This window comes from Anomaloglossus baeobatrachus, chromosome 4 (genome assembly GCF_048569485.1).
Source record: "Anomaloglossus baeobatrachus isolate aAnoBae1 chromosome 4, aAnoBae1.hap1, whole genome shotgun sequence".
NCBI classification, from domain to species: domain Eukaryota; kingdom Metazoa; phylum Chordata; class Amphibia; order Anura; family Aromobatidae; genus Anomaloglossus; species Anomaloglossus baeobatrachus.
Genome location: NC_134356.1, coordinates 231,307,670 through 231,335,531, shown reverse-complemented (window position 1 = coordinate 231,335,531; position 27,862 = coordinate 231,307,670). Strand labels below are relative to the sequence as shown.

At 43.0% G+C, this 27,862-nt stretch overlaps 2 protein-coding genes across 4 annotated transcripts in view; one reads left to right on the top strand and one right to left on the bottom strand.

Moving 5' to 3' along the window:
* CHST11 (carbohydrate sulfotransferase 11) overlaps positions 1-27,862 on the bottom strand; it is a 281,471-nt gene that overhangs the window by 39,753 nt on the left and 213,856 nt on the right. The window lies entirely within an intron of this gene.
* LOC142301405 (uncharacterized) lies at positions 23,573-27,451 on the top strand. 2 transcript variants are annotated; one of them, XM_075342410.1, is made up of 2 exons: positions 23,573-23,807; positions 26,352-27,313. In XM_075342410.1, the coding sequence occupies exons 1-2, from the start codon at positions 23,573-23,575 to the stop codon at positions 27,311-27,313; spliced, it is 1,197 nt and encodes a 398-aa protein (XP_075198525.1). The 2 variants fall into 2 exon arrangements, 1 of the variants encoding a protein (XP_075198525.1); XR_012752789.1 differs by lacking the exon at positions 26,352-27,313 and adding an exon at positions 27,387-27,451 and having other exon boundaries at positions 23,723-23,807.

The window sequence follows — 27,862 nt, the reverse complement described above, 5'->3', positions numbered from 1 at the left end:
CATTAAAAATATGGATCCGTTGTAGCTGTTTGTACCTGGCAAAGAGAATCCAGCTGTGGCCACGGGTAACCTGAGTGACGTCACCGCTGACAGTGTGACTCACTTCAGTTGCTTCCTGGAGCTCACAGAGAGCTGTCGTGCTCTACGGCCGCTCCTGTCAGCTTCCAATGTAGCAGAGCTGAAAGCGTTGTGGGACCTTGTGTGGATTACGTTGGACCTGGAGGGGTATTTGGGAATTAATAAAGTGGTGAAAGAGGGTGTTTTTTTGTCATTTATTTCAAATAAAGGATTTTTCGCTGTTTGTGTTTATATACTTTCTCTACATTTTAGTGATGGGGGTGTCTCATAGACACCTGCCATCACTAAGCTAGGACTTAGTGGCAGCTATGGGCTGCCATTAACTCCTTATTATCCCGATTGCCACCGCATCAGGTCAATCGGGATGAGCCGGGTAGAGTCCCGGGACTGTCGCATCTAATGGATGCGGCATTTTTGGGCGGCTGCTGGCTGATATTGTTAGGCTGGGGTGCTCCCCATAATGTGGGGCTCCTCATCCTGAGAATGCCAGTCCTCAGCCAAGTGGCTTTACCTTGGCTAGTATCAAAATTGGGAGGGACCGCACGCCATTTTTTCTTAAATTATTTATTTTACTTCAAGATATAGACCCGCCCACCGACGGCTGTGATTGGTTGTAGTGTGACAGCTGTCACTCGGCATGGGGGCTCGTCTGACTGCAACCAATCATAGGCGCCGGTGGGCAGGGGAAGCAGTGAACACGAGACAGAATAATGAGTGGCCGGCATTTTCAAAAGCAGGAGAAGCCGCTGGAGCAGTGTGACAGCCGTGCAGCGCCGCGCCGGTGATCGGTGAGTATGAGAGAAAGAGAGAGACAGAGAGAGAGAGAGAGAGAGAGAGAAAGAGAAAGATATTTTCTAACCAGAAAGGAATTTACACATCTGAGCAAGCTCTGTTGCTAAAAGACAGAAACGTTGCCGGAATCCATCATTTGACGAATTGGACGGATTCACGCGTCCATAGGCTTCCATTATAACCAACGACGGATGCTGACAGAAACCTGCGCACTGCGTTTTTTTTAAGATACAAAAAAACATTACATTCTGCGTTGCTTCCGCCCGGCGGTCAGTCATTCCATGACTGATCAGTTGCATAGCGGATGCAATGCAAGGCCATCAGTCACAATCCGTCGATAATACAAGTCTATGGGAAAAAACTGAATTCTGAAAATTATTTTGCAGGATTCAGTTGTTTCTCCAAGCGACGGATTGGGACTGATGGAAAAAGACGGAAGTGTGAAAGCAGCCTTAGTATGTTAGCATGTCCCTGTGGGTGTGCTAACATGCTAATGAATTAGCAGCGTCAGAGGATGGTTGTGCTCCCCTCTCTGCTGCCATCACGTCTGAGTCCTAGATTTTGTCTCAGAGCGCATGATCCCGGACTTTTGGTCATGAGCACTAAATGGGTTTGAAGCCAGGATTCATACACCAGACTTCATAGTGTGCATGACCACCAGGTGTACGAGTGTATCCCTCGATTTTCAGTATGCACCCAGAAATGCCCGTGGTTCTGGGTGCATATTGCAACTGACAGGTTCCCTTTAAAGCAGTTGTCTGGACTTTTGATATTGCGCATCAATAAGATTGGTGGAAGTCTGGCACCTCCAATGATTTACCGTTTTCAGCACAGATTCCAGCTGGATGTAAACAGAGAACAAAGCTGGAGAAGAATGGCTCAGTTCACTGTATAGTGACCTGCAATTCAGATCTTATTCAATTCAATAGGAGTTTTGCCTCAGGTAGGTGACCGGTAGAAGGGTGGGTGTCTGACCCTTAAAGATCTGATGTGGATAGATCATCAATATCCTAAGGCTATACAAACCTTTCAATGATTAGGGCAAATTATACAAACCCCTTTACTATTGCTAAAGGTTAATGCACATGGTAATGCCATGTGCACAGACCGTGTATGCTAGAAAATGAAGGCAACAAGCAATGCTAAATGGACCCATGAAATCCTATTTGTGCCCTATTAAAAATTAATTCATAAAATCTATAGTATGGCCTTATTGTGAACTAGTATTTCATCAATAAACATCCTAGTGGCATTATTGTTGCGATTTTGTGCAAAATGCAGAAGAAAAAGCTATGAATATGCTGTAAATATACCCATATGGGTTGAAGACAATACAAGGTTAACTAGTTGAATGCTGTTCAAGTGGAGGAAATAATCGCCCAATGACCAGTAAGTGCACCTCAATTGGACACCTTTGGCAGAATGCATCTCAGGAGAAAAGTAATGCAACTCTGCTCTGAGCGTATTTTATCAGACTTGACAAACCAATGTTGTTACATTATGATGTAAGTTTTTCCCGTAACGTGACTTAAAAGAAAAGCTTTTAACAAATAGGTTCCATGCATTTATGTCTGGTGCTCTAGTTCTTGAGGAGGATTGGGTGAATGTAGCTTCCAGTAAGTCTCTTATAGCGGTCAGATTTACATTATGTTAGTTGATGAAGCATCTGTGAAGGTGAAGAGCTGTCTCTGAGCCATTCCTATGAGAAGGTTGAGATAAGCGAAAATTTAAAAGATAACAATTAATGAAAAACAAACAAACAAAAAAACCACAACTATATAGCAACCACAATCTGATAGCCAATACAGTAAGTACCACTTTCTCACAAGGATCAGCTTTGGAACCTTTGAAAAGCTGTAATATGGTGGTTTTCAAGTCAATAACATTAAAAAGTACCGTATTTTTGGGTTTATAAGACGCACCAGATTATAAGAGGCACCCCAAATTCAGAGCAACAAAGGGTGAAAAAAATGGGGTCCGTCTTATAATCTAGTGGTGTCTTACTGGAGGGGCGGAGCGGTGGTGGAGCAGAGTCACAGGAGGCAGGGGGCGGTTGGTGTCCCAGAAACTGTTGGCTGTGCTGGTGCAGCTATGTTGAGGCTCCGGCTGGGGCAGCCGTGTTTGTTCTGGGGCTCAGACGGCAACTGCGGGTGGTTCAGGCTTGAAAGAAATGGCCCCCAGCGTCAGCGCAGATTGAGCTCTCGGCTCAATGGCAAACCGAGATCTCATCTGCGCAAGCGCCACCTCCGGGTGCCATTTTCCTTAAGTCTGCTGGGAGATCAATGTTTGTGCCCTATTGGTGGAGCGTGTGCAGATGAGAGTTTGAGAAAGAGCGCCATCTGCACTCGCGCTGACTCCAGGCGGCATTATTTGAAGTCCTCAACACCTGACCCGCAGTGCCAGCCCAGCCACCGCAAACACAGCACCAGCCTCCGCACAGCTGCTACAGCACAAGCTGCCGCACAGCCACCATAGCACCAGCTGCCGCATAGCAACCACAGCTCCAGCCGCTGTATAGCTGCCCAAGCACCAGCCACCACAGACGCAGCACCAGTCGTCGCAGACCCCACACAGCCACCGCAGACCCAGCCGCTGCATCTGCACAGCTGCCGCAGCACCAGCTCACCCATCGCAGCAGTAGTCCAGCCACCGCAGCATTCCCCGGGCCTCCTGTTACCCCCCTTCTCCACCACCCCCGGTAAGCTACATTGAATTATAAGATACACCCCTCACTTTCCTCTCACATTTTTGGGAGGAAAAGTGCATTTTATAATCCGAAAAGTACTGTATATATTTTGGATTATACTTTAACATATTTTTCTACTAAAAGACCGTTTTTGCAGGAAGCTCAGAGATATTCAGTAATTAATTCACAGCCTCATTTCTGCACAACTTGTGTTGAGCTCACGTCCATAGATAAGAGCTGTTTACTTAAGTCCACAGGTTTATCATCAACAGCAGATAGGTTTATCCAACCATATCCCCCTTAATCCTACTAATCTTCCTGTCTGCTGAAAATACGGAGCTGTTAAACACTATATGAATTATGTTTTGTTTAATCCAGAGGAAATGATAGATTAGCCTTTACCTAACAAGAAATGGGCAGACGTTAGAGGGACGCTAGAAAGCGGAGATTTGGGGTTAGAAAGCTGAGATTTGGGGTTACTTACGTTCCCACAACTACCCCATGATTTTAGGAAAAGTTAAAATACTTTGCTTCAAAATATATAAATAAAATATACTTAAAATATATAAAGAATCCAAATAGTAAAAGAATATATATCTTTCATCTTCAGTTTGTAAAGCATTTTTTAAATAACAGTAAGTAAAATATGGATCGCTGGAAAATCATGGCAATTCTCTCACTTAAAAGGAAACTATCACCAGGTTTTGCTAACCCATCTTTTTTTCCTCCTTTTTCTGACCTGGTCACAAATATGATTTCTTTACCATTTATGTTGTTTTTATTTTGTTTAATAAAGACCTTGTTTTTTAGTTTTACCCTTTCTGGTTGCCCCAATCCCCCTTTCTTTGTATCAATGTTCCTCAAGAGTACTCCACCCCACTTATTATGTGTTAGGTAGAGCCCACCTAGTGGTACAGTTCTCAACCTAGTTATACCTTTGCGCTTAATAAATCTCCTGTTGCTGAGAGCAGAATAATGTAGCAACAGACCTTGATTCCAGCGATGTGTCACCTATTGAGCTGCTTGCTGCGGTTTTGATAAAAACCCTGTTTTCTCAGCTGCACATCTAGTAGTTAGCTGAATGCTGAGCTCTGCATATCTTCACCCACACCACTGATTAAAAGCTTTCTGCCCATGCACAATGTACACAAAAGCTGCTAATCAGTGGTAGGGGAGGGTTATACAATGCTCATGACTATGCTACCTGGCAGTCAATTTTCTAGTCCTCTAAAAAGAGGCTTAGGATGTTTAGCAACCATATTGTCTCAAAAACCATGAACCATCATTTAAAGTCCCCAATTCGATGAAAACTTTTTACATTGCACAACTACTAACCAACTAGGATCTCACCATGGTAGAAAAAGAAAAGATAAACCATAAAGACAATAATCCTCTTAGAGTAAAAAATCAAAGTGAAACCTGCATGAGACAACCACTCATAATTGCATTGAATAATGGTCTTCTGAAATGGTGATCTTTTTTTTTTAAAAAAAAAAAGGTGTCCAGTACACATGTTAAAGGGGTTGTCCACTACTTGGACAAGCCGTACTAATTCCCCTTGTTCACCTGCATAAAAATAAGCCTTTGATCACCTCTGGTGCGGCCGCGGCTCCAACGACGTCTGAAATCGCATTCCTGGGGCGCAAGTGACATTGTTATGACACGTGAGACCCGAAACCTATCAGCACCCAGCATCTATCTCCCCGCGTTCGGACATTTGAGTAGGATGTGAGTGCAGCGCTGACTTCTTGCTCAAACGTCCAAAGGCAGGTGAAAGAAACCGGCACTGATTGGTTGTGGGGCTTGCGTATCATAACAATGTCAGTTGGGCCTTGGGAACACGACTTTAGATATCACTGGAGCAGCAGCTGCAGCAGAGGTGAGTATAGGCTTATGTATTTTTATGGGGTGAACAAGGGTAATGTGTAGGGGTTGTCCTAGTAGCGGTCAACCCCTTTAATATGATGGAGCTGAGTAATTGTTATAGAAGCTCTGGTATAATTTTAGGTGCTAAGGGTTTTCTCAAATTGATTGTCTTTTGGACTTATTCAACTGAATTTTCTTGAAATAAAACTTTTCTTGCCTATAAACCAGGCATCAACAAAAAGTGCATGCATGTCTACACAAATTCTGGCTTTATGTACCTGTTCTCTTTTTAACTCCCCAAACAGCAATAACATTGTAACAAAAAGTCTTGCTGTTCATGAAATTGCTTTCATTTCAGAAAACTTCAGGGCTATGTATTTGAAACCTCCTGTTGCTTCTAACAACTATAAAAGTCTGTAATAGACTTCTACAGCACATACAATATTGGAGAATACATCACACGTAAGTGCTTCCACCCATTACAATAAATTACAGCATTATTTCTGTAGATAAAAGGGTACTGCCTTTGCTGTATCCCCCAAACACAAGAGAAAAGCAGAAAAAGCACGCTCAATCGGCCCTGGTTCAGGTAAACAAGCAATAGGAGTACTTGTATGGAATCCTTATAGAGTCGCCCACTTCTCTCGTAATAACAGGGTTTTGGTTAAAAGCCTCTACACTACGGAGGTAACAATGCCGCGGTCCCGGAACCGGAAGTGACGACAGACGCCGCACGGCCGTGCAAGTGGCGCCCTCGGACGCCATACACTCTTTAAAAGGCACCCCACACCATACACACTCACGTTTCCCTTGATAAAGACGGCGAAACGCGCGTTGGGAAGCCTCCCAGTGGTCTCCTATATGTAAGTAATTCATTGATGGCCCTTGTGCATCTATATGTGATTAAGTTAGTATGCTCTAGGTTTACTATCATCAGTAGCTGAACAGACTTGCTGCATGCTCAGGGATACACCGGAAAACTGGAAACTATGGCCCTTATATTGTAACATTTATTGCATTGGGCATTAAATAGGTCTAACAATTGCAGTAGCTGAACAGTCTTGTTGTGTTTTCAGGGATACATCTGTAAACCAGAAATTATGGCCCATATATTGTAGCATTTATTGCATTGGGCACTCTTCATTTCTAGATGTATTAACTTGCCAACATACATGTTTATTCTTGAATGGTATTTATCCTCTAATCTGGTTAAACAGACTTTCTGCAGATAAAATTGTTTTCCGTAGCTACTGTTTGATGCTGTGTCTAACGGACTAGTGGATAGTTAACAGAACCCCTATATACATTTATATATACATCGTATAATAGGCTAACAACTGTGCTTTATAACTACATCATTGCCGGCCGATGTGGTTCCCCCAGCCTGGTGGAACACATGTGAAGTGTCTTCTGAATACACGTATCCTTTCATATTGCCAACATACATGTTGATATGATTTAGTATTCACATGTTCAAGTAATTTCCTTTAGGCACCAGCCTATCTTAATGTGGTGCACTTCATCTCTGCTCCACCTGACAGGGGTTGCACATGGTGCGCTATATATATATTATTAAGATTCAAAAAACTGTTTTTGTGTATTTTTATCCACTAGCCTAGCCAGAATATAATATATGAGGAATTCTTTCCACAGCCTCAGCATCTTGAGCATCTTTTGTATGGTTAACAACTGAGCTATATAAATACATCACTGCTGGCTGATGTGGTTCCTCCAGTCTGGTGGAGCACATATGGAGTGTTCTCTGAATACACGTATTTTTCCATATTGCTTATATACATGTTGATATGATTCAGTACCCACATGTTTAAGTAATTTCTCTTAGGCACTAGCCTATCTTAATGTGGTGCACTCCATCTCAGCTCCACCTGACAGGGGTTGCATATAGTGCTTTATACATTTCAAAAATTGCCTTGGTGTGATTATATCCACTAGCCTAGCTTGAATACAGTATATGAAGAACTCTTTCTACAGCTTCAGCATCTACTGTTGGAATTGTCATTGTATGCACATGGTCACATGTATACCGAATTTATCCTTTTAAAATAGCTTTTCTAATTCAGTGAGGAGTATCTACCAGATTCTCTAGAGATCTATTTAGGGAAAAATTGAGCCTATAGGATTAAATATACATGCTCCTTATTTCCTACACACCTACGGCTTTATATGACCTTTTGACTACATGGACTAATTCGGTTTCATCATTCCATGAGTATACCTAACATTACTTGCATTGATTGTAACTGTATTTGCATACACTTTGATTACAAGTCCGGGGTGACCATTGGGGGTTATTCTGTATCATCATTGTTCTGCATCCTCCTCCCCTCTCCCCTTTTTTCATAATCTTTGTATTTTAATCTTTTCTACATATTTGATTCAATAATAAATATTATTGTCTATATAACATGTGTTTCAGTGTTTTTTCTGTAGGTTTTCATGTATATATACACTGGAACAATTAATATGTTCTCTTGTTTATTGAAGTATTTTCCTGTGTTTTCACAGAGGCTTAAATCCATTCATAGTATGGATATACGCACCAAAGAAGCATCTTGGGTCACCCAAGCTGCATCCATTTTTAAGGGAGAGAAGCTGCAAACAGTGAATTCAGATGGGTCTAATACCAAAGAATTAAAGCAAAATCTCACTAGTTTATTCCACCGCAGAACTAAGATCTGGTGGAATAAAACGACACTGGAAAATTACTTGGAGAAAGACATGGTCCCACGTGGACTGAGAGTTCAAGTGTTCCCGTCCTATGGTAAAGAAGACACGGAGTTCACTGCACAATGGGAATTGGCCAGTAATAATTGCTCCAAAAAATATCTGGAACTCATCATCGACAAAAATTTCAAAACCATAAAAGATATCGATGGTGAGATAAATGAGAAACAAGATGAACTTATGAAGATACTCTCTGAGCCCGAAAGGGAAAAATTTCATGAAGACCTAGACAAATCCTTTGTAATATGGGAAAAACAAATCAAAGATAACAAAACGAAAAAGTTTCACAGGGATCTTCAATACTATGAAAAAGATAGAGTTTACAAATGGAAAAGCACAGAAACAAGTAAACGTATACAACGCATGCCATCATATTCATCGGTGGCTTCGTCAGACACAGAACATAGTACCACTTCCAATATGTCATATGGTGCTTCAGCTAAGGGGGCCGGGAAGAACCAGGATCAACAACAGAAAATATTGCCATTCCGTAAGAATACTTACAGGAAGAATGGGAATAATTCCTATAAGGTAATTAACCTTACAGATAAAATTCTCACGGAACCCCAACTTGAAATCCTGAGTAAAGGTCTAACTTTTTCACCTTCTTCTCATTTTCAATTCTTTACAGCGTTAAAGGATTTACACTTATTTGCTAGAAAGCTTACCTTCAAAAAGATCTTCCACAAAAATGAAGGACCAGATATATTCTTTACAGCAAAAGAACGTGAAACAGTGAGAATTCTACAGGACCTACTAGATGAACAGACTCCACCACCAGTAAGTAGAATGCCTAAAAACATCATTCCACCATCTAACAAATTCCCACCATCTAATATGTATTCCAACATAGACATATTTGTCAGATTAGTCACAGATGATCTGAAAAGAATACATCATTCCATACCCCATGACAATTGCACGAGAGAGGAGAGGATAGCAATTGAAGAACTACGGGCTATGGATGATGTGATTATAAAACCCTCAGACAAAGGGGGGAATATTGTACTATGGCCGGTACAGATGTACCTTAATACGGTCCTAAAACATCTCAGTGACCAAAAGGCATACAAGAAACTTACTTTCAATCCCCTGATATCGTTTAAGGCACAACTCTTACATATCTTAGAGATGGCGGTGGACCATAATACAATCACCAAGAAAGAACTATCATATCTATTCAAACCTGAGGCCAAAATTGCTACGTTTTATATGGTTCCTAAAATCCATAAAGACGCCAAAAATCCCCCAGGCAGACCAATTGTCTCCGGAGTTGACAACCTATGTGAACCCATCTGTCGTTATGTAGACCACATTTTAAAACCAATTGTGGAAACGATCCCGTCCTACATCAAGGATACTTCCGATGTGCTGAGGAAGTTAGATGGAATACAACTTGATGAAGATACCCTGATAGTGGTATGTGATGTGGAGGCTTTGTACTCATCCATAGTACATGCGGATGGGCTCAGGGCAGTTAAATTCTATTTGGAAATGTCTAGCCACCCAGATGACATTTGTGAATTCACATTAACCCTGCTAGAGTTTGCACTAACACACAATTTTTTTCTGTTCAATGGGTCTTTTTTCCTACAGCTCCAGGGAACAGCAATGTGGGCAGCTTGTGCCCCCTCATATGCCAACTTGTTCCTGGGGCTGTGGGAGAGGGACCTTTTTTATACCGATGTGGCCCCCCACTTGGACAAGGTTTCCTATTGGGGGCGCTACATCGATGATATTATTTTTCTCTGGCAGGGTTCCCAACAGGACTTGACTGTCTTTATGCAATATATCAATAAGAATGACATCAATTTAAGATTCACACACAAAGCAGGAAGATATAATATGGAGTTTTTGGATGTTCTTCTTAATATTGATGATAGTGGTTTCATAACGACAGATGTATACAGAAAACCGACGGCAGTCAACAGTTTACTCCATGCCCAATCAGCACATCCTAGGAACCTAATTAACAGCATTCCGAGAGGTCAATTCCTCAGAATAAGAAGAATATGTTCAACGGATCAAAACTTTGAACATCAATCTAGTGACCTATGGCAGAGGTTCCAAATGAGAGGATATAGTGAGAAAACGATACAGAGAGGGTATAGGAAGGCAAAATTTGCAAATAGGACGGAATTACTGTATAATCACAATAAGAAACCCAATAGCCCTGATATGGTAAGATTCATCTCAACTTTTCATTCCAGAAATAATGAACTTTGGCAGGCCCTAAAGAGACATTGGAATGTCCTATTACTGGACCCCGCATTATCAAGATATATTCCACAAAACCCAGCAATCACCTACCGGAGATCTAAAAATCTGGCTGATTTGTTAGTCAATAGCCACTTCTCACAGAAAAAACCCAGGGGTATCTTTAATAGTAAAGGACCGAAATGGGGCTGCAGACCTTGCGGTAAATGCGTAGCGTGTGATAATATCACCACTACAGAAGAATTCTCTGATGCAACAGGTACAAAAGCCTATAAGATTACACACCAAATTAATTGTGGCACAATAGGAGTAATCTATAGTGCAAAATGTCCGTGTGATAAGATCTACATTGGAATGACTACTAGAGAATTACGCAGGAGGACGAGAGAACACGTCTTGGACATTAGAGCAGCCAAGGAAATAGATGATATTTCTGGAATGAAGACTATACCAAGACACTTCAAACAATTTCACCAGTGCGATGACACCCAACTCAGAGTTAGTGGCATAGACAGAGTGATAATAACTGAAAGAGGAGGCAACTGGAAGAAGCTTTTGGCCCAGAAGGAAGTCAGATGGATTTCCACACTAAATGCTCTTACACCAATAGGCCTTAATGAATCCCTGAGTTTTTCACCTTTTCTATGATCGTTAGATTTAGGTTCTGAGTGATGAGATTTGTCCCAAGCCTTTATCATGATAGCTAATTTGACCCATCTGAATTTTTAACTTGTTTTTAATCTGTTTTTAATATGTTTTCTTCATTTGTACTAATTTCTTCTTATTTTAATCCTAGTTATTTCGCCATCAAGTTCCATCCCATTAACACCTGTGTGCCTTTTATCCCTCAACAAGTACATCAGATAATTTCGCATGGACGGCTCGGTGAACAATTAATTCCACCAAGATGATTTGTTGAGATTCCTGTACAGTGTTTTATACATCACATTTTACTTTCACCTTCACCTCACATACTTTTTATTTATCTTTCACAGCCCCTGCCAACCCCCCAAACAAACTTCCCCCAACTACAACATGATTAACCCTTCCCCCCCCCCCCTTTCCCCCCCCCCCTTCTTTTATACCTTAGTATTTACCTATACATTCACTTGCTATTCCACAGTCATATATGTCCCATCTTACTTTCTGGGGACATTATTTATAACGTCACTTCCACATGTCCTGTACTTTCCCAACCCCCCCCCCCCCCCTCCTTCCCCCCATACAATATGGTAATTTCTCACTGTTAGGTTCGTTCACTCTTTAGTCACAGTGGTCACAGCTTCACTTCACCGGATATACTTACACTGTTATCCCTTACACCTACCCATCTGACACACATTTTTATCACTACCATTTTTTCACTTTAATTACACATCCACTTTACATGTCTTTTATATTTATATTTTTTTTTATATATTTTATTATGTGTCTTTTACTCTTAATATTGTAAGAACCTGTATTTTATGTATGATGACTGTGTATGGCCAACACTGGGGGGTTTCTCAGCTTTTTCCTGTGTCTATGCCATGTATAATATATGTTGGCTTACTATATCATTATACAGTTAAATGTTTTTAATATGGACAAACTGTACAGGCTCCTCCATCATTTTTGAGCGTGCCTTGCAATATAGATATAGCTTGTGAATACAACAACATGAATCTATATTTACGCTATCATAAATGACATCCTAATCTATGTCTCATAAGAACTTCTTATGCGCATGCGCTTGTTACACGCAATACTCTTCACCTCTGTTGCCGCTTCCTGTCTCGGGATCGCGCCTTGCGTGCCGCGGTCCCGGAACCGGAAGTGACGACAGACGCCGCACGGCCGTGCAAGTGGCGCCCTCGGACGCCATACACTCTTTAAAAGGCACCCCACACCATACACACTCACGTTTCCCTTGATAAAGACGGCGAAACGCGCGTTGGGAAGCCTCCCAGTGGTCTCCTATATGTAAGTAATTCATTGATGGCCCTTGTGCATCTATATGTGATTAAGTTAGTATGCTCTAGGTTTACTATCATCAGTAGCTGAACAGACTTGCTGCATGCTCAGGGATACACCGGAAAACTGGAAACTATGGCCCTTATATTGTAACATTTATTGCATTGGGCATTAAATAGGTCTAACAATTGCAGTAGCTGAACAGTCTTGTTGTGTTTTCAGGGATACATCTGTAAACCAGAAATTATGGCCCATATATTGTAGCATTTATTGCATTGGGCACTCTTCATTTCTAGATGTATTAACTTGCCAACATACATGTTTATTCTTGAATGGTATTTATCCTCTAATCTGGTTAAACAGACTTTCTGCAGATAAAATTGTTTTCCGTAGCTACTGTTTGATGCTGTGTCTAACGGACTAGTGGATAGTTAACAGAACCCCTATATACATTTATATATACATCGTATAATAGGCTAACAACTGTGCTTTATAACTACATCATTGCCGGCCGATGTGGTTCCCCCAGCCTGGTGGAACACATGTGAAGTGTCTTCTGAATACACGTATCCTTTCATATTGCCAACATACATGTTGATATGATTTAGTATTCACATGTTCAAGTAATTTCCTTTAGGCACCAGCCTATCTTAATGTGGTGCACTTCATCTCTGCTCCACCTGACAGGGGTTGCACATGGTGCGCTATATATATATTATTAAGATTCAAAAAACTGTTTTTGTGTATTTTTATCCACTAGCCTAGCCAGAATATAATATATGAGGAATTCTTTCCACAGCCTCAGCATCTTGAGCATCTTTTGTATGGTTAACAACTGAGCTATATAAATACATCACTGCTGGCTGATGTGGTTCCTCCAGTCTGGTGGAGCACATATGGAGTGTTCTCTGAATACACGTATTTTTCCATATTGCTTATATACATGTTGATATGATTCAGTACCCACATGTTTAAGTAATTTCTCTTAGGCACTAGCCTATCTTAATGTGGTGCACTCCATCTCAGCTCCACCTGACAGGGGTTGCATATAGTGCTTTATACATTTCAAAAATTGCCTTGGTGTGATTATATCCACTAGCCTAGCTTGAATACAGTATATGAAGAACTCTTTCTACAGCTTCAGCATCTACTGTTGGAATTGTCATTGTATGCACATGGTCACATGTATACCGAATTTATCCTTTTAAAATAGCTTTTCTAATTCAGTGAGGAGTATCTACCAGATTCTCTAGAGATCTATTTAGGGAAAAATTGAGCCTATAGGATTAAATATACATGCTCCTTATTTCCTACACACCTACGGCTTTATATGACCTTTTGACTACATGGACTAATTCGGTTTCATCATTCCATGAGTATACCTAACATTACTTGCATTGATTGTAACTGTATTTGCATACACTTTGATTACAAGTCCGGGGTGACCATTGGGGGTTATTCTGTATCATCATTGTTCTGCATCCTCCTCCCCTCTCCCCTTTTTTCATAATCTTTGTATTTTAATCTTTTCTACATATTTGATTCAATAATAAATATTATTGTCTATATAACATGTGTTTCAGTGTTTTTTCTGTAGGTTTTCATGTATATATACACTGGAACAATTAATATGTTCTCTTGTTTATTGAAGTATTTTCCTGTGTTTTCACAGAGGCTTAAATCCATTCATAGTATGGATATACGCACCAAAGAAGCATCTTGGGTCACCCAAGCTGCATCCATTTTTAAGGGAGAGAAGCTGCAAACAGTGAATTCAGATGGGTCTAATACCAAAGAATTAAAGCAAAATCTCACTAGTTTATTCCACCGCAGAACTAAGATCTGGTGGAATAAAACGACACTGGAAAATTACTTGGAGAAAGACATGGTCCCACGTGGACTGAGAGTTCAAGTGTTCCCGTCCTATGGTAAAGAAGACACGGAGTTCACTGCACAATGGGAATTGGCCAGTAATAATTGCTCCAAAAAATATCTGGAACTCATCATCGACAAAAATTTCAAAACCATAAAAGATATCGATGGTGAGATAAATGAGAAACAAGATGAACTTATGAAGATACTCTCTGAGCCCGAAAGGGAAAAATTTCATGAAGACCTAGACAAATCCTTTGTAATATGGGAAAAACAAATCAAAGATAACAAAACGAAAAAGTTTCACAGGGATCTTCAAGACTATGAAAAAGATAGAGTTTACAAATGGAAAAGCACAGAAACAAGTAAACGTATACAACGCATGCCATCATATTCATCGGTGGCTTCGTCAGACACAGAACATAGTACCACTTCCAATATGTCATATGGTGCTTCAGCTAAGGGGGCCGGGAAGAACCAGGATCAACAACAGAAAATATTGCCATTCCGTAAGAATACTTACAGGAAGAATGGGAATAATTCCTATAAGGTAATTAACCTTACAGATAAAATTCTCACGGAACCCCAACTTGAAATCCTGAGTAAAGGTCTAACTTTTTCACCTTCTTCTCATTTTCAATTCTTTACAGCGTTAAAGGATTTACACTTATTTGCTAGAAAGCTTACCTTCAAAAAGATCTTCCACAAAAATGAAGGACCAGATATATTCTTTACAGCAAAAGAACGTGAAACAGTGAGAATTCTACAGGACCTACTAGATGAACAGACTCCACCACCAGTAAGTAGAATGCCTAAAAACATCATTCCACCATCTAACAAATTCCCACCATCTAATATGTATTCCAACATAGACATATTTGTCAGATTAGTCACAGATGATCTGAAAAGAATACATCATTCCATACCCCATGACAATTGCACGAGAGAGGAGAGGATAGCAATTGAAGAACTACGGGCTATGGATGATGTGATTATAAAACCCTCAGACAAAGGGGGGAATATTGTACTATGGCCGGTACAGATGTACCTTAATACGGTCCTAAAACATCTCAGTGACCAAAAGGCATACAAGAAACTTACTTTCAATCCCCTGATATCGTTTAAGGCACAACTCTTACATATCTTAGAGATGGCGGTGGACCATAATACAATCACCAAGAAAGAACTATCATATCTATTCAAACCTGAGGCCAAAATTGCTACGTTTTATATGGTTCCTAAAATCCATAAAGACGCCAAAAATCCCCCAGGCAGACCAATTGTCTCCGGAGTTGACAACCTATGTGAACCCATCTGTCGTTATGTAGACCACATTTTAAAACCAATTGTGGAAACGATCCCGTCCTACATCAAGGATACTTCCGATGTGCTGAGGAAGTTAGATGGAATACAACTTGATGAAGATACCCTGATAGTGGTATGTGATGTGGAGGCTTTGTACTCATCCATAGTACATGCGGATGGGCTCAGGGCAGTTAAATTCTATTTGGAAATGTCTAGCCACCCAGATGACATTTGTGAATTCACATTAACCCTGCTAGAGTTTGCACTAACACACAATTTTTTTCTGTTCAATGGGTCTTTTTTCCTACAGCTCCAGGGAACAGCAATGGGGGCAGCTTGTGCCCCCTCATATGCCAACTTGTTCCTGGGGCTGTGGGAGAGGGACCTTTTTTATACCGATGTGGCCCCCCACTTGGACAAGGTTTCCTATTGGGGGCGCTACATCGATGATATTATTTTTCTCTGGCAGGGTTCCCAACAGGACTTGACTGTCTTTATGCAATATATCAATAAGAATGACATCAATTTAAGATTCACACACAAAGCAGGAAGATATAATATGGAGTTTTTGGATGTTCTTCTTAATATTGATGATAGTGGTTTCATAACGACAGATGTATACAGAAAACCGACGGCAGTCAACAGTTTACTCCATGCCCAATCAGCACATCCTAGGAACCTAATTAACAGCATTCCGAGAGGTCAATTCCTCAGAATAAGAAGAATATGTTCAACGGATCAAAACTTTGAACATCAATCTAGTGACCTATGGCAGAGGTTCCAAATGAGAGGATATAGTGAGAAAACGATACAGAGAGGGTATAGGAAGGCAAAATTTGCAAATAGGACGGAATTACTGTATAATCACAATAAGAAACCCAATAGCCCTGATATGGTAAGATTCATCTCAACTTTTCATTCCAGAAATAATGAACTTTGGCAGGCCCTAAAGAGACATTGGAATGTCCTATTACTGGACCCCGCATTATCAAGATATATTCCACAAAACCCAGCAATCACCTACCGGAGATCTAAAAATCTGGCTGATTTGTTAGTCAATAGCCACTTCTCACAGAAAAAACCCAGGGGTATCTTTAATAGTAAAGGACCGAAATGGGGCTGCAGACCTTGCGGTAAATGCGTAGCGTGTGATAATATCACCACTACAGAAGAATTCTCTGATGCAACAGGTACAAAAGCCTATAAGATTACACACCAAATTAATTGTGGCACAATAGGAGTAATCTATAGTGCAAAATGTCCGTGTGATAAGATCTACATTGGAATGACTACTAGAGAATTACGCAGGAGGACGAGAGAACACGTCTTGGACATTAGAGCAGCCAAGGAAATAGATGATATTTCTGGAATGAAGACTATACCAAGACACTTCAAACAATTTCACCAGTGCGATGACACCCAACTCAGAGTTAGTGGCATAGACAGAGTGATAATAACTGAAAGAGGAGGCAACTGGAAGAAGCTTTGGGCCCAGAAGGAAGTCAGATGGATTTCCACACTAAATGCTCTTACACCAATAGGCCTTAATGAATCCCTGAGTTTTTCACCTTTTCTATGATCGTTAGATTTAGGTTCTGAGTGATGAGATTTGTCCCAAGCCTTTATCATGATAGCTAATTTGACCCATCTGAATTTTTAACTTGTTTTTAATCTGTTTTTAATATGTTTTCTTCATTTGTACTAATTTCTTCTTATTTTAATCCTAGTTATTTCGCCATCAAGTTCCATCCCATTAACACCTGTGTGCCTTTTATCCCTCAACAAGTACATCAGATAATTTCGCATGGACGGCTCGGTGAACAATTAATTCCACCAAGATGATTTGTTGAGATTCCTGTACAGTGTTTTATACATCACATTTTACTTTCACCTTCACCTCACATACTTTTTATTTATCTTTCACAGCCCCTGCCAACCCCCCAAACAAACTTCCCCCAACTACAACATGATTAACCCTTCCCCCCCCCCCTTTCCCCCCCCCCCCTTCTTTTATACCTTAGTATTTACCTATACATTCACTTGCTATTCCACAGTCATATATGTCCCATCTTACTTTCTGGGGACATTATTTATAACGTCACTTCCACATGTCCTGTACTTTCCCAACCCCCCCCCCCCCCCCTCCTTCCCCCCATACAATATGGTAATTTCTCACTGTTAGGTTCGTTCACTCTTTAGTCACAGTGGTCACAGCTTCACTTCACCGGATATACTTACACTGTTATCCCTTACACCTACCCATCTGACACACATTTTTATCACTACCATTTTTTCACTTTAATTACACATCCACTTTACATGTCTTTTATATTTATATTTTTTTTTATATATTTTATTATGTGTCTTTTACTCTTAATATTGTAAGAACCTGTATTTTATGTATGATGACTGTGTATGGCCAACACTGGGGGGTTTCTCAGCTTTTTCCTGTGTCTATGCCATGTATAATATATGTTGGCTTACTATATCATTATACAGTTAAATGTTTTTAATATGGACAAACTGTACAGGCTCCTCCATCATTTTTGAGCGTGCCTTGCAATATAGATATAGCTTGTGAATACAACAACATGAATCTATATTTACGCTATCATAAATGACATCCTAATCTATGTCTCATAAGAACTTCTTATGCGCATGCGCTTGTTACACGCAATACTCTTCACCTCTGTTGCCGCTTCCTGTCTCGGGATCGCGCCTTGCGTGCCGCGGTCCCGGAACCGGAAGTGACGACAGACGCCGCACGGCCGTGCAAGTGGCGCCCTCGGACGCCATACACTCTTTAAAAGGCACCCCACACCATACACACTCACGTTTCCCTTGATAAAGACGGCGAAACGCGCGTTGGGAAGCCTCCCAGTGGTCTCCTATATGTAAGTAATTCATTGATGGCCCTTGTGCATCTATATGTGATTAAGTTAGTATGCTCTAGGTTTACTATCATCAGTAGCTGAACAGACTTGCTGCATGCTCAGGGATACACCGGAAAACTGGAAACTATGGCCCTTATATTGTAACATTTATTGCATTGGGCATTAAATAGGTCTAACAATTGCAGTAGCTGAACAGTCTTGTTGTGTTTTCAGGGATACATCTGTAAACCAGAAATTATGGCCCATATATTGTAGCATTTATTGCATTGGGCACTCTTCATTTCTAGATGTATTAACTTGCCAACATACATGTTTATTCTTGAATGGTATTTATCCTCTAATCTGGTTAAACAGACTTTCTGCAGATAAAATTGTTTTCCGTAGCTACTGTTTGATGCTGTGTCTAACGGACTAGTGGATAGTTAACAGAACCCCTATATACATTTATATATACATCGTATAATAGGCTAACAACTGTGCTTTATAACTACATCATTGCCGGCCGATGTGGTTCCCCCAGCCTGGTGGAACACATGTGAAGTGTCTTCTGAATACACGTATCCTTTCATATTGCCAACATACATGTTGATATGATTTAGTATTCACATGTTCAAGTAATTTCCTTTAGGCACCAGCCTATCTTAATGTGGTGCACTTCATCTCTGCTCCACCTGACAGGGGTTGCACATGGTGCGCTATATATATATTATTAAGATTCAAAAAACTGTTTTTGTGTATTTTTATCCACTAGCCTAGCCAGAATATAATATATGAGGAATTCTTTCCACAGCCTCAGCATCTTGAGCATCTTTTGTATGGTTAACAACTGAGCTATATAAATACATCACTGCTGGCTGATGTGGTTCCTCCAGTCTGGTGGAGCACATATGGAGTGTTCTCTGAATACACGTATTTTTCCATATTGCTTATATACATGTTGATATGATTCAGTACCCACATGTTTAAGTAATTTCTCTTAGGCACTAGCCTATCTTAATGTGGTGCACTCCATCTCAGCTCCACCTGACAGGGGTTGCATATAGTGCTTTATACATTTCAAAAATTGCCTTGGTGTGATTATATCCACTAGCCTAGTTTGAATACAGTATATGAAGAACTCTTTCTACAGCTTCAGCATCTACTGTTGGAATTGTCATTGTATGCACATGGTCACATGTATACCGAATTTATCCTTTTAAAATAGCTTTTCTAATTCAGTGAGGAGTATCTACCAGATTCTCTAGAGATCTATTTAGGGAAAAATTGAGCCTATAGGATTAAATATACATGCTCCTTATTTCCTACACACCTACGGCTTTATATGACCTTTTGACTACATGGACTAATTCGGTTTCATCATTCCATGAGTATACCTAACATTACTTGCATTGATTGTAACTGTATTTGCATACACTTTGATTACAAGTCCGGGGTGACCATTGGGGGTTATTCTGTATCATCATTGTTCTGCATCCTCCTCCCCTCTCCCCTTTTTTCATAATCTTTGTATTTTAATCTTTTCTACATATTTGATTCAATAATAAATATTATTGTCTATATAACATGTGTTTCAGTGTTTTTTCTGTAGGTTTTCATGTATATATACACTGGAACAATTAATATGTTCTCTTGTTTATTGAACTATAAAAGTCTGTAATAGACTTCTACAGCACATACAATATTGGAGAATACATCACACGTAAGTGCTTCCACCCATTACAATAAATTACAGCATTATTTCTGTAGATAAAAGGGTACTGCCTTTGCTGTATCCCCCAAACACAAGAGAAAAGCAGAAAAAGCACGCTCAATCGGCCCTGGTTCAGGTAAACAAGCAATAGGAGTACTTGTATGGAATCCTTATAGAGTCGCCCACTTCTCTCGTAATAACAGGGTTTTGGTTAAAAGCCTCTACACTACGGAGGTAACAATGGACTCAGGGATGACAAATTTGACAGTAAGAAGAGAAAGAAAATCCAAGACGACAATTCCAATGTGGAAAATTCAGCTGGATGTACCCTTATATATTAGAGACCTACATATGTAATAATTCTCTAGAGCGATTCTATTGTAAATGGTGAAGTAGTGGCACAAGCGATTATCATACAGTGCTTATAACACTTTTATGTTTAATGCTCCTTTTACAAGTCTTTCAAATAACAGAACATGACTGTGTTGAAGGACACGCAGATTAACAGACTTCTATGACAAAGTACCTACAAGTCCCTGCAACAGACCACACGATGGTGAGCTTTGACAATGACAATGGGATGAAACGAAAAGGAAGGAGATTCAGATAGGAAAAACTTTCTAACAAAGAGGGCAGTCAGGGAGTGTAACAGGCTACCACGGGAGGTAGTGAGCTCTCCATCAATGGAAATAAAGTGGAAGAAGGATAAACACATAACTGGGATGATTTAGGAAAACTTACACTCGCAGGGGGTTTGACCTGATGACCCTTAAGGTCCCTTCCAACTCGACCATTCTATGATCCTATAGTGAGCTCTCCACCAATGGAAATCTTCAAGTGGAAGTTGGATAAACATATAGCTGGGATGATTTAGGAAACCTGCACTCGCAAGGGGGTTTGACCTGATAGCCCTTGAAGTTCCTTCCAACGCTAATATTCTAGGATTCTATAGTGAGCTTTCCATCAATGGAAATCTTCAAGCAGAAGCTGGATAAAAATATAGTTGAGATGATTTAAGAAAACCTGCACTCGCAGGGGGTTGGGGGTTAAGGGGGCTTTACATGCTGCGACATCGCTAATGCGGAGTCGTTGGAGTCACGGAATTTGTGACGCACATCCGGCCGCATTAGCGATGTTGCTGCGTGTGACACCGATGGGCGATTTTGCATCGTTGCAAAATCGCTCATCGGTCACATGGGGGTTCATTCTCGATTATCGTTACTGCAGCAGTAACGATGTAGTTCGTCGCTCCTGCGGCAGCACACATCGCTATGTGTGACGCCGTAGGAACGAGGAACCTCTCCTTACCTGCGTCCCGGCCGCTATGAGGAAGGAAGGAGGTGGGCGGGATGTTCCGGCCACTCATCTCCGCCCCTCCGCTTCTATTGGACGGTCGCTCAGTGACGTCGCTGTGACGCCGCACGGACCGCCCCCCCTTAGAAAGGAGGCGGTTCGCCGGTCACAGCGACGTCGCCGGGCAGGTAAGTATGTGTGACGGGTCTGCGCGATGTTGTGCGGCACGGGCAGCGATTTGCCAGTGTCGCACAACAGATGGGGGCGGATACCCACGCTAGCGATATCGGGACCGATATCGCAGCGTATAAAGTAGCCTTTAGCCCTTGAGGTCCCTTCTAACTCTACCATTCTATGATTAAAATCACTAGAAGAATGTAGGTAAAATATGGGCCAACAAATGTGTATAAATGTAACTTGCAATGTAATGGATAGCAGGAGCTCAAAAACATGATTGTAATCCCCATCCCCCTCCCCCCCACACACGCACATATTAAAGTTGTTCAACCCACGTCCACCCGATACTGACACGTACGACCAACGTCTATCGTGTATGGGAGCCCTAAACAATTTATTGTGGGGGAAAATATAGATCCAGCGTGTCTTATTTTTGAGTGCTGATCATATTGTGTCCTTGAGATAAGCCCCTGCCATATATGTCTGGCAGTGACACTCTCAGGGAATACAGAAGCGTTCTACCAAACGAGCATTCCTGTGTATTTGTGACGTGGCCAAGATGGCTACTGGCCAAGCGACTTGCCGGTTTATCCAACAGCAATTTAATGTGTATGGCAGGCTTTAGTCTCTAATAAACTATCATAATGTAAGATTTTGTACTGCATTTTCTGAATCTTGTGGATAAAGGTCTTCCAGATATAGATTATAAACCTTTGCTAATGTAGTAGGTAATATTCTAGAAGATAAATTGTTAAAACAAATGAAAACATTCTAGAAATTTGCAGTAAAGAACAAGAGAGGCCGTACGGGGCACAGCCTTAAAAGGGAGGCCGACATGACTGGGTTAGGTCGGGAATAAGAGAGGGGGTTTTTAAAATGACGGGGGTTAGGCAGGGGTTAAAGATACTTAGATGGGGCAGGAATAGAGGAAGTTTGAATTGTGCATTATGGGCGTAGTTAGTGGGGGCAGGAACAATTAATGGGTTTATAAGGGGTGGTCAGTTAGTGGGGTCATCCATTTTGGCACAGAAAACGGTACAATCTACATGTCCTTGTGTGCCAGCTTACCTGCCCCAGAAAATGGAGTCTGTGGATGCCATTCTTCAACAGCTTAGAACCGCTGCCGGCCTGATGGGTTCAGACTGGCTCCAGGCTTCAGTGAACAGCCTGCTGCAAGGGGCCGGGGATGCTCCAGCTCAACCATCCCCCGAACCACGCCGGTCGCGGAGGACCAGGCCTCCGGCGCGCCTAAGCCCAGAAGCTATCCCTCGGGTCCGGCGCCGAATAAGGAGCCCCTCAGGGGACCCTTCAGGTCAGGGTGCCGCCAGGCCCGCCGCCTCGCGCCGGTCCCGTCCTGGGAGGAATCCTGCTTCACGGCGGGGCCTGCAGCAGAGGGAGGTGTCGGCCTCCCTCCCATCTAGGTCAACGCAGGAGGAGACAAGAACGGCGTCGGCAGGGGCTCAGGAGCCTGCATCGCCCGCCCGGCGCAGAGGAGAGGGAGCACGGAGATCACAGGCCGGGGTCTCTCAGCGTGGGTCACGGAGCAGGCAGCAGTCGGCAGCCCCTCCTCCCTCCATAGAAGAGAACAGATCATGCCCCCCTGCAAGGGATTGGTCCTCAGAGTTGTCTGTCTCCAGCCAGCAGACGCAGCCACACCCCCCGATGATGACAACTTCCGGCCAGCCGGGGCTGGCCCTCCCACAGCCAGTGTCAACATCCTGCCAACAGATGCTGGGCTTTCCTGGTCAGGCGATTCCTCCCGGCCAGCAGGTGCTGGGCCTGCCACCTTATGGCTTACCTCCCGGCCAGCAGGTGCTGGGCCTGCAATCACATGGATCACCTCCCGGCCAGCAGGCTCCCGGCCAGCAGGTGCTGGGCCTGCAACCCCATGGATTACCTCCCGGCCAGCAGGTGCTGGGCCTGCCACCTTATGGATCACCTCCCGGCCAGCAGGTGCTGGGCCTGCCACCTTATGTATTACCTCCCGGCCAGCAGGTGCTGGGCATGCAACCCCACGGTTTACCTCCCGGCCAGCAGGTGCAGGGCCTGCCATTACCAGATATGCCACCCGGCCAGCAGGAGCTGGCAAGGCTACAAGACCACGTCGAAAGCGATTCACTCGCATCGAGCCTCCTCCCTCAAGGCCGTGGGGGCTCTGCTAGAGTCGAATCGGAGGATGCAGGAAGACGTCAGGAACCAGGATCTTCGGCTGCTGGGCTCACAGCACCCAGGCAGCCAGGTGAGAACCCTTCTAATTTTTCTCTTAACCACATATTACCCTCCCCTTTACTTAGTGGTGCTGAGGGGCCGTCAGGGGGGGGGCCGTCAGGGGTAGATATGTTAGCACAGGGGTTGCGCACGCTAGCGGTTATTTTAGGTTCGGTGGGAGTCCAAGGGGGAATATCACCGGCGGTGGCATGGACGGGTAGCTCGAGCGTAGGTGCAGTATCGGCTGGGGGGCTTGGCGTGTTGTCTGGTGCAGTTGCCAATCCTTTGCCGGAAGTCGGGGTTCCAGCAGGGAGTGCGATTGGTGTCGGAGCACATAGTCAACCCCCTTCGGTTAGTCAGGGAGAAAAGGAAAACGACGACATGGTACGGCTAGATGATTCAGCAAAGGGGGAGGTGTACGTCTGCTTTGGGGGGCCGTTGGGGGCCCACCTTAAACAAGAAGTGCGGGAAAAGATATGGCGTAATGAGTACGTAGATATTTTTTCCCTTTTGCCATTAGAACGTTTTAATTTAGACCGGGCTAGGAAGGATGAAGGAAAGAAAGAGGACGAAGAAAAGAGGAGGTACCGTTTAATTCCACGGACCTTTTCTAACTGGCTGCAGGCATTCGCCATACTAGCCAGCGTGATAGGGGAAAAAGCACCGGATAATTGTTCCGGACTTTTTTGCTACATGGATGCTATTGGCGAAGCCTACAGGGTGTACGGGGGTCAGGGATGGCTTAGGTATGACGAACAATTTCGTCAACGCAAGGCGGTGCGTCCCAACATTCGTTGGGATCATAAAGATATCAGCCTTTGGATGAAGGTTTCTGCACCCAATAGGTCTGGTTTCGGTGGGCAGTCCTTTCCAGGGAGCGGAGGCGGCCCTGTCCAGGCTGGGCACACAGTTGCCCAGCAGAAAGGATTGTGCTTCCTATTTAATGAGGGGGCATGCAAGTTCGGGGGCAAGTGTAAATTCAAACACGAATGCTCTGTGTGCAATGGGAGTCATAGCGCATCCAAATGCTTTCGAGGAGGAAAGCAAAAAGGGGGAGATAATGCCGAAAAAAGGAGTGACACCGGTGCGGCTGGCAGAGATGCAGCATTTTCTAAATAGATACCCTGATCGGGCGGCGGCGTTATTGTTGGAAGACGGTTTTAAGCATGGTTTCAGGATTCCGTTTGTTGATAGGGAGTTTAGTTTTTGTACAAAAAATTTAAAATCGGCGTTAAGATTTCCGGAAGTTGTATCTGAGAAATTAATGAAAGAGGTTGCTTTAGGTCGCATGGACGGGCCTTTCTCTGTGGCTCCCCTAAGGAACCTAAGGGTTTCTCCGCTGGGCGTGGTTCCAAAAAAGGAGCAGAACAAATTTCGGCTTATCCATCACCTGTCATTTCCCAGGGGAGCATCTGTGAATGACGGGATTGATCCGGACCTGTGTTCAGTTATTTACACTTCGTTTGACTCGGCTATCGAATGGGTGAGAAAATTTGGAAAAGGAGCTTTGTTGGCAAAAACGGATGTTGAAGCGGCGTTCCGATTATTGCCGGTTCACCCAGATTGTCTGCATTTATTAGGGTGTTGTTGGAACGGAGGTTTTTTCATTGACCGGTGTCTGCCAATGGGCTGTTCTCTGTCGTGTGCCTATTTTGAGGCTTTTAGTACATTCGTGGAGTGGGTTGTAAAGGAGGTCTCGGGTGTGAAATCTTTTATACATTATCTAGATGATTTCTTGTGTATAGGCCCGGCCGATTCTTTCGAATGCTCCCTGCTACTGCATACCATGGAAACGGTAGCTCGGAGGTTTGGCATTCCATTGGCAGCAGATAAGACGGAAGGGCCGACTATGGTATTGAGCTTCTTAGGCATTGTCATTGATACAGTAGCTATGGAGTGTCGACTACCAGAGCAAAAAGTGGCAGAGCTTTTGGCGGAGGTGAAGAGAGCCAGGCAGTTACGAAAGATAACGTTGAGAGAACTTCAGTCGCTACTTGGGAAGTTAAATTTCGCCTGCCGCATCATGCCCATGGGCAGGGCCTTTTGCCGAAGGCTGGCAATGGCAACAGGTGGGGTAAAAGCTCCTCATCATTTCATTAGGTTGAAAAAGGAACTTAGGGAGGACTTGCAGGTGTGGGCTGATTTTCTGAAAGTTTACAATGGAAAGTCGTTGTGGATGGACCCTGTGGAAAAACTGAGTGTGGCAGGCCTATTCATAAGCACGGTGGGGGCTGAGGGTTTTGGAGCATACTGTCATGGCAGCTGGATTTATGGCAAGTGGCCAATGGAGTGGAGGTCCGCGGGTTTGTTGAAAAATGCGACATTGATCGAACTGTTCCCCCTGGTAGTGGCGTTGACACTTTGGGGTGACAGGTTCAGGAATAAAAAATTGAAGTTCTGTGGCAGCAATGAAAAAGTGGTGTCAGCAATTAATTCATTGTCAGCGGCGTCCCCCCCGGTAGTTAAGGTGTTGCAAAAACTGGTTCTTTTGTGTTTGTCTTTAAATTCTTGGTTGGTGGCGGAATTTGAAGCGGGGGCACATAATCTTATCGCTGATTCAATTTCTTGTTCACAGACGGCGCTTTTTCAGAGATTGGCACCTGCAGCAGAAGCCAAAGGTCTGACTTGTCCAATGGAGTTGTGGGTTCTGCCATTCGAGCGGCAAGGAAGCTGATTTCCGGATCATTATCAGGTGGTACCTGGTCAGCCTACTCTCAGGCTTGGAAAGTTTGGGAGGATTGGAAGTTCTCTGTAGGGGGCGACATGGAGGACGATGGTCGGTTGTTAATGCTAGTAGGCCATTATTGGGAAGCTGGTTGGTCGGTTCCAAAAGTTAATCGTTTTTTAGCTGGTTTAGCCTTTGGCTTCAAGGTTAGGGGCCTTAAGGATGTAACAAAATCCTTTTTAGTCGCGCAAGCGCTAAAAGGATGGAGGAGAGGTTGGAAAGTGGAAGATAAGAGAAGACCAATTTCTTACGAATTGCTGTTGAGTTTGGGGAGGCAAGTGGATAGGGTTTGTACTTCTATTTGGGAGAAGCGTCTCTTTAAGTTAGCTTTTTCCTTGGCATTCTTTGCAGCTTTGCGGTTAGGGGAGCTGGTGTGCACCTCCAGATTTAAAAGGGATGGTCTATCGAGGGATAGTGTCGATCTTTATGAGGACAGGATTGAAATATTAATTCGTTCTTCTAAAACTGATCAGTTGGGAAAAGGTTGCAGAGTGGTGGTGTTTGGAGTCCCCGGATCGGCGATGTGTCCGGTCCGTTGTTTAAGGGAATTCGGTTCAGTAGCTGGAGGGGCTAACATTCCGTTGTTGGTACATGCGGATGGTTCCTCATTGTCTCGATTTCAATTTATATCTATTTTCAAACGCTGTTTGGAGCGGGGTGGTTTCTCATCAGCGGATTTTGGCAGCCATTCTTTTAGAATAGGCGCAGCCACTGAAGCAGCCAGGAGAGGGCTCAGTGATGAAGTGGTAAAAAGGATTGGAAGGTGGGAATCTGGAAGATTCAAGTCATATGTGCGAATTGACAGGTTGTGAAATGTGAAAATGTTTTTACTTTATGTTTCAGTGTCCGGTTTCTTCTTAGTTTTTTCTTTTGTTATTCCCTCAGGTGCTGGCCCTCTTCTAGTGTGGATCATGGGGCATTCTTTTGTCTTCTGGGCGGCATTGCGGGCTGCAGTTCGTCCGAGCGGTAGGCAATTACATTTCTCTAGGGAGGATGCTATACTTCGCTGGATTGGTAAACGTGGCATGGCATGGAAACAGTTCCTGCCTGAATTTAATTTTTTTGCGAGGCTGGATCGGGCCCCTGATGTGCTAGTGTTGCATATCGGGGGCAACGATCTGGGAAAAAGGCCTTTTCGGGAGCTGATAAAAGATATTAAATTTGATCTCTTGCGGTTGTGGGCAATGTACCCAAAGGTAACAACAGTGTGGTCGGATATTGTCCCAAGGAAGGTCTGGCGAGATGCAAGGTCCGTAGATAGGATAAATAAGGCGCGCGTTAAGGTAAATAGAGCCGTGGGTCGCTTTATGGCCAGAAACGGGGCAGTGGCGGTCCGTCATCCGGATTTGGAGTCGGGGGAT

Excerpts from the sequence above, each read along its gene's own strand:
- LOC142301405 (XM_075342410.1), top strand. The coding sequence starts at position 23,573 with ATGCAACCCCACGGTTTACCTCCCGGCCAGCAGGTGCAGGGCCTGCCA. Across the intron at positions 23,808-26,351 it reads CACAGCACCCAGGCAGCCAG|ACGGCGCTTTTTCAGAGATT; the intron begins GTGAGAACCCTT and ends TCTTGTTCACAG.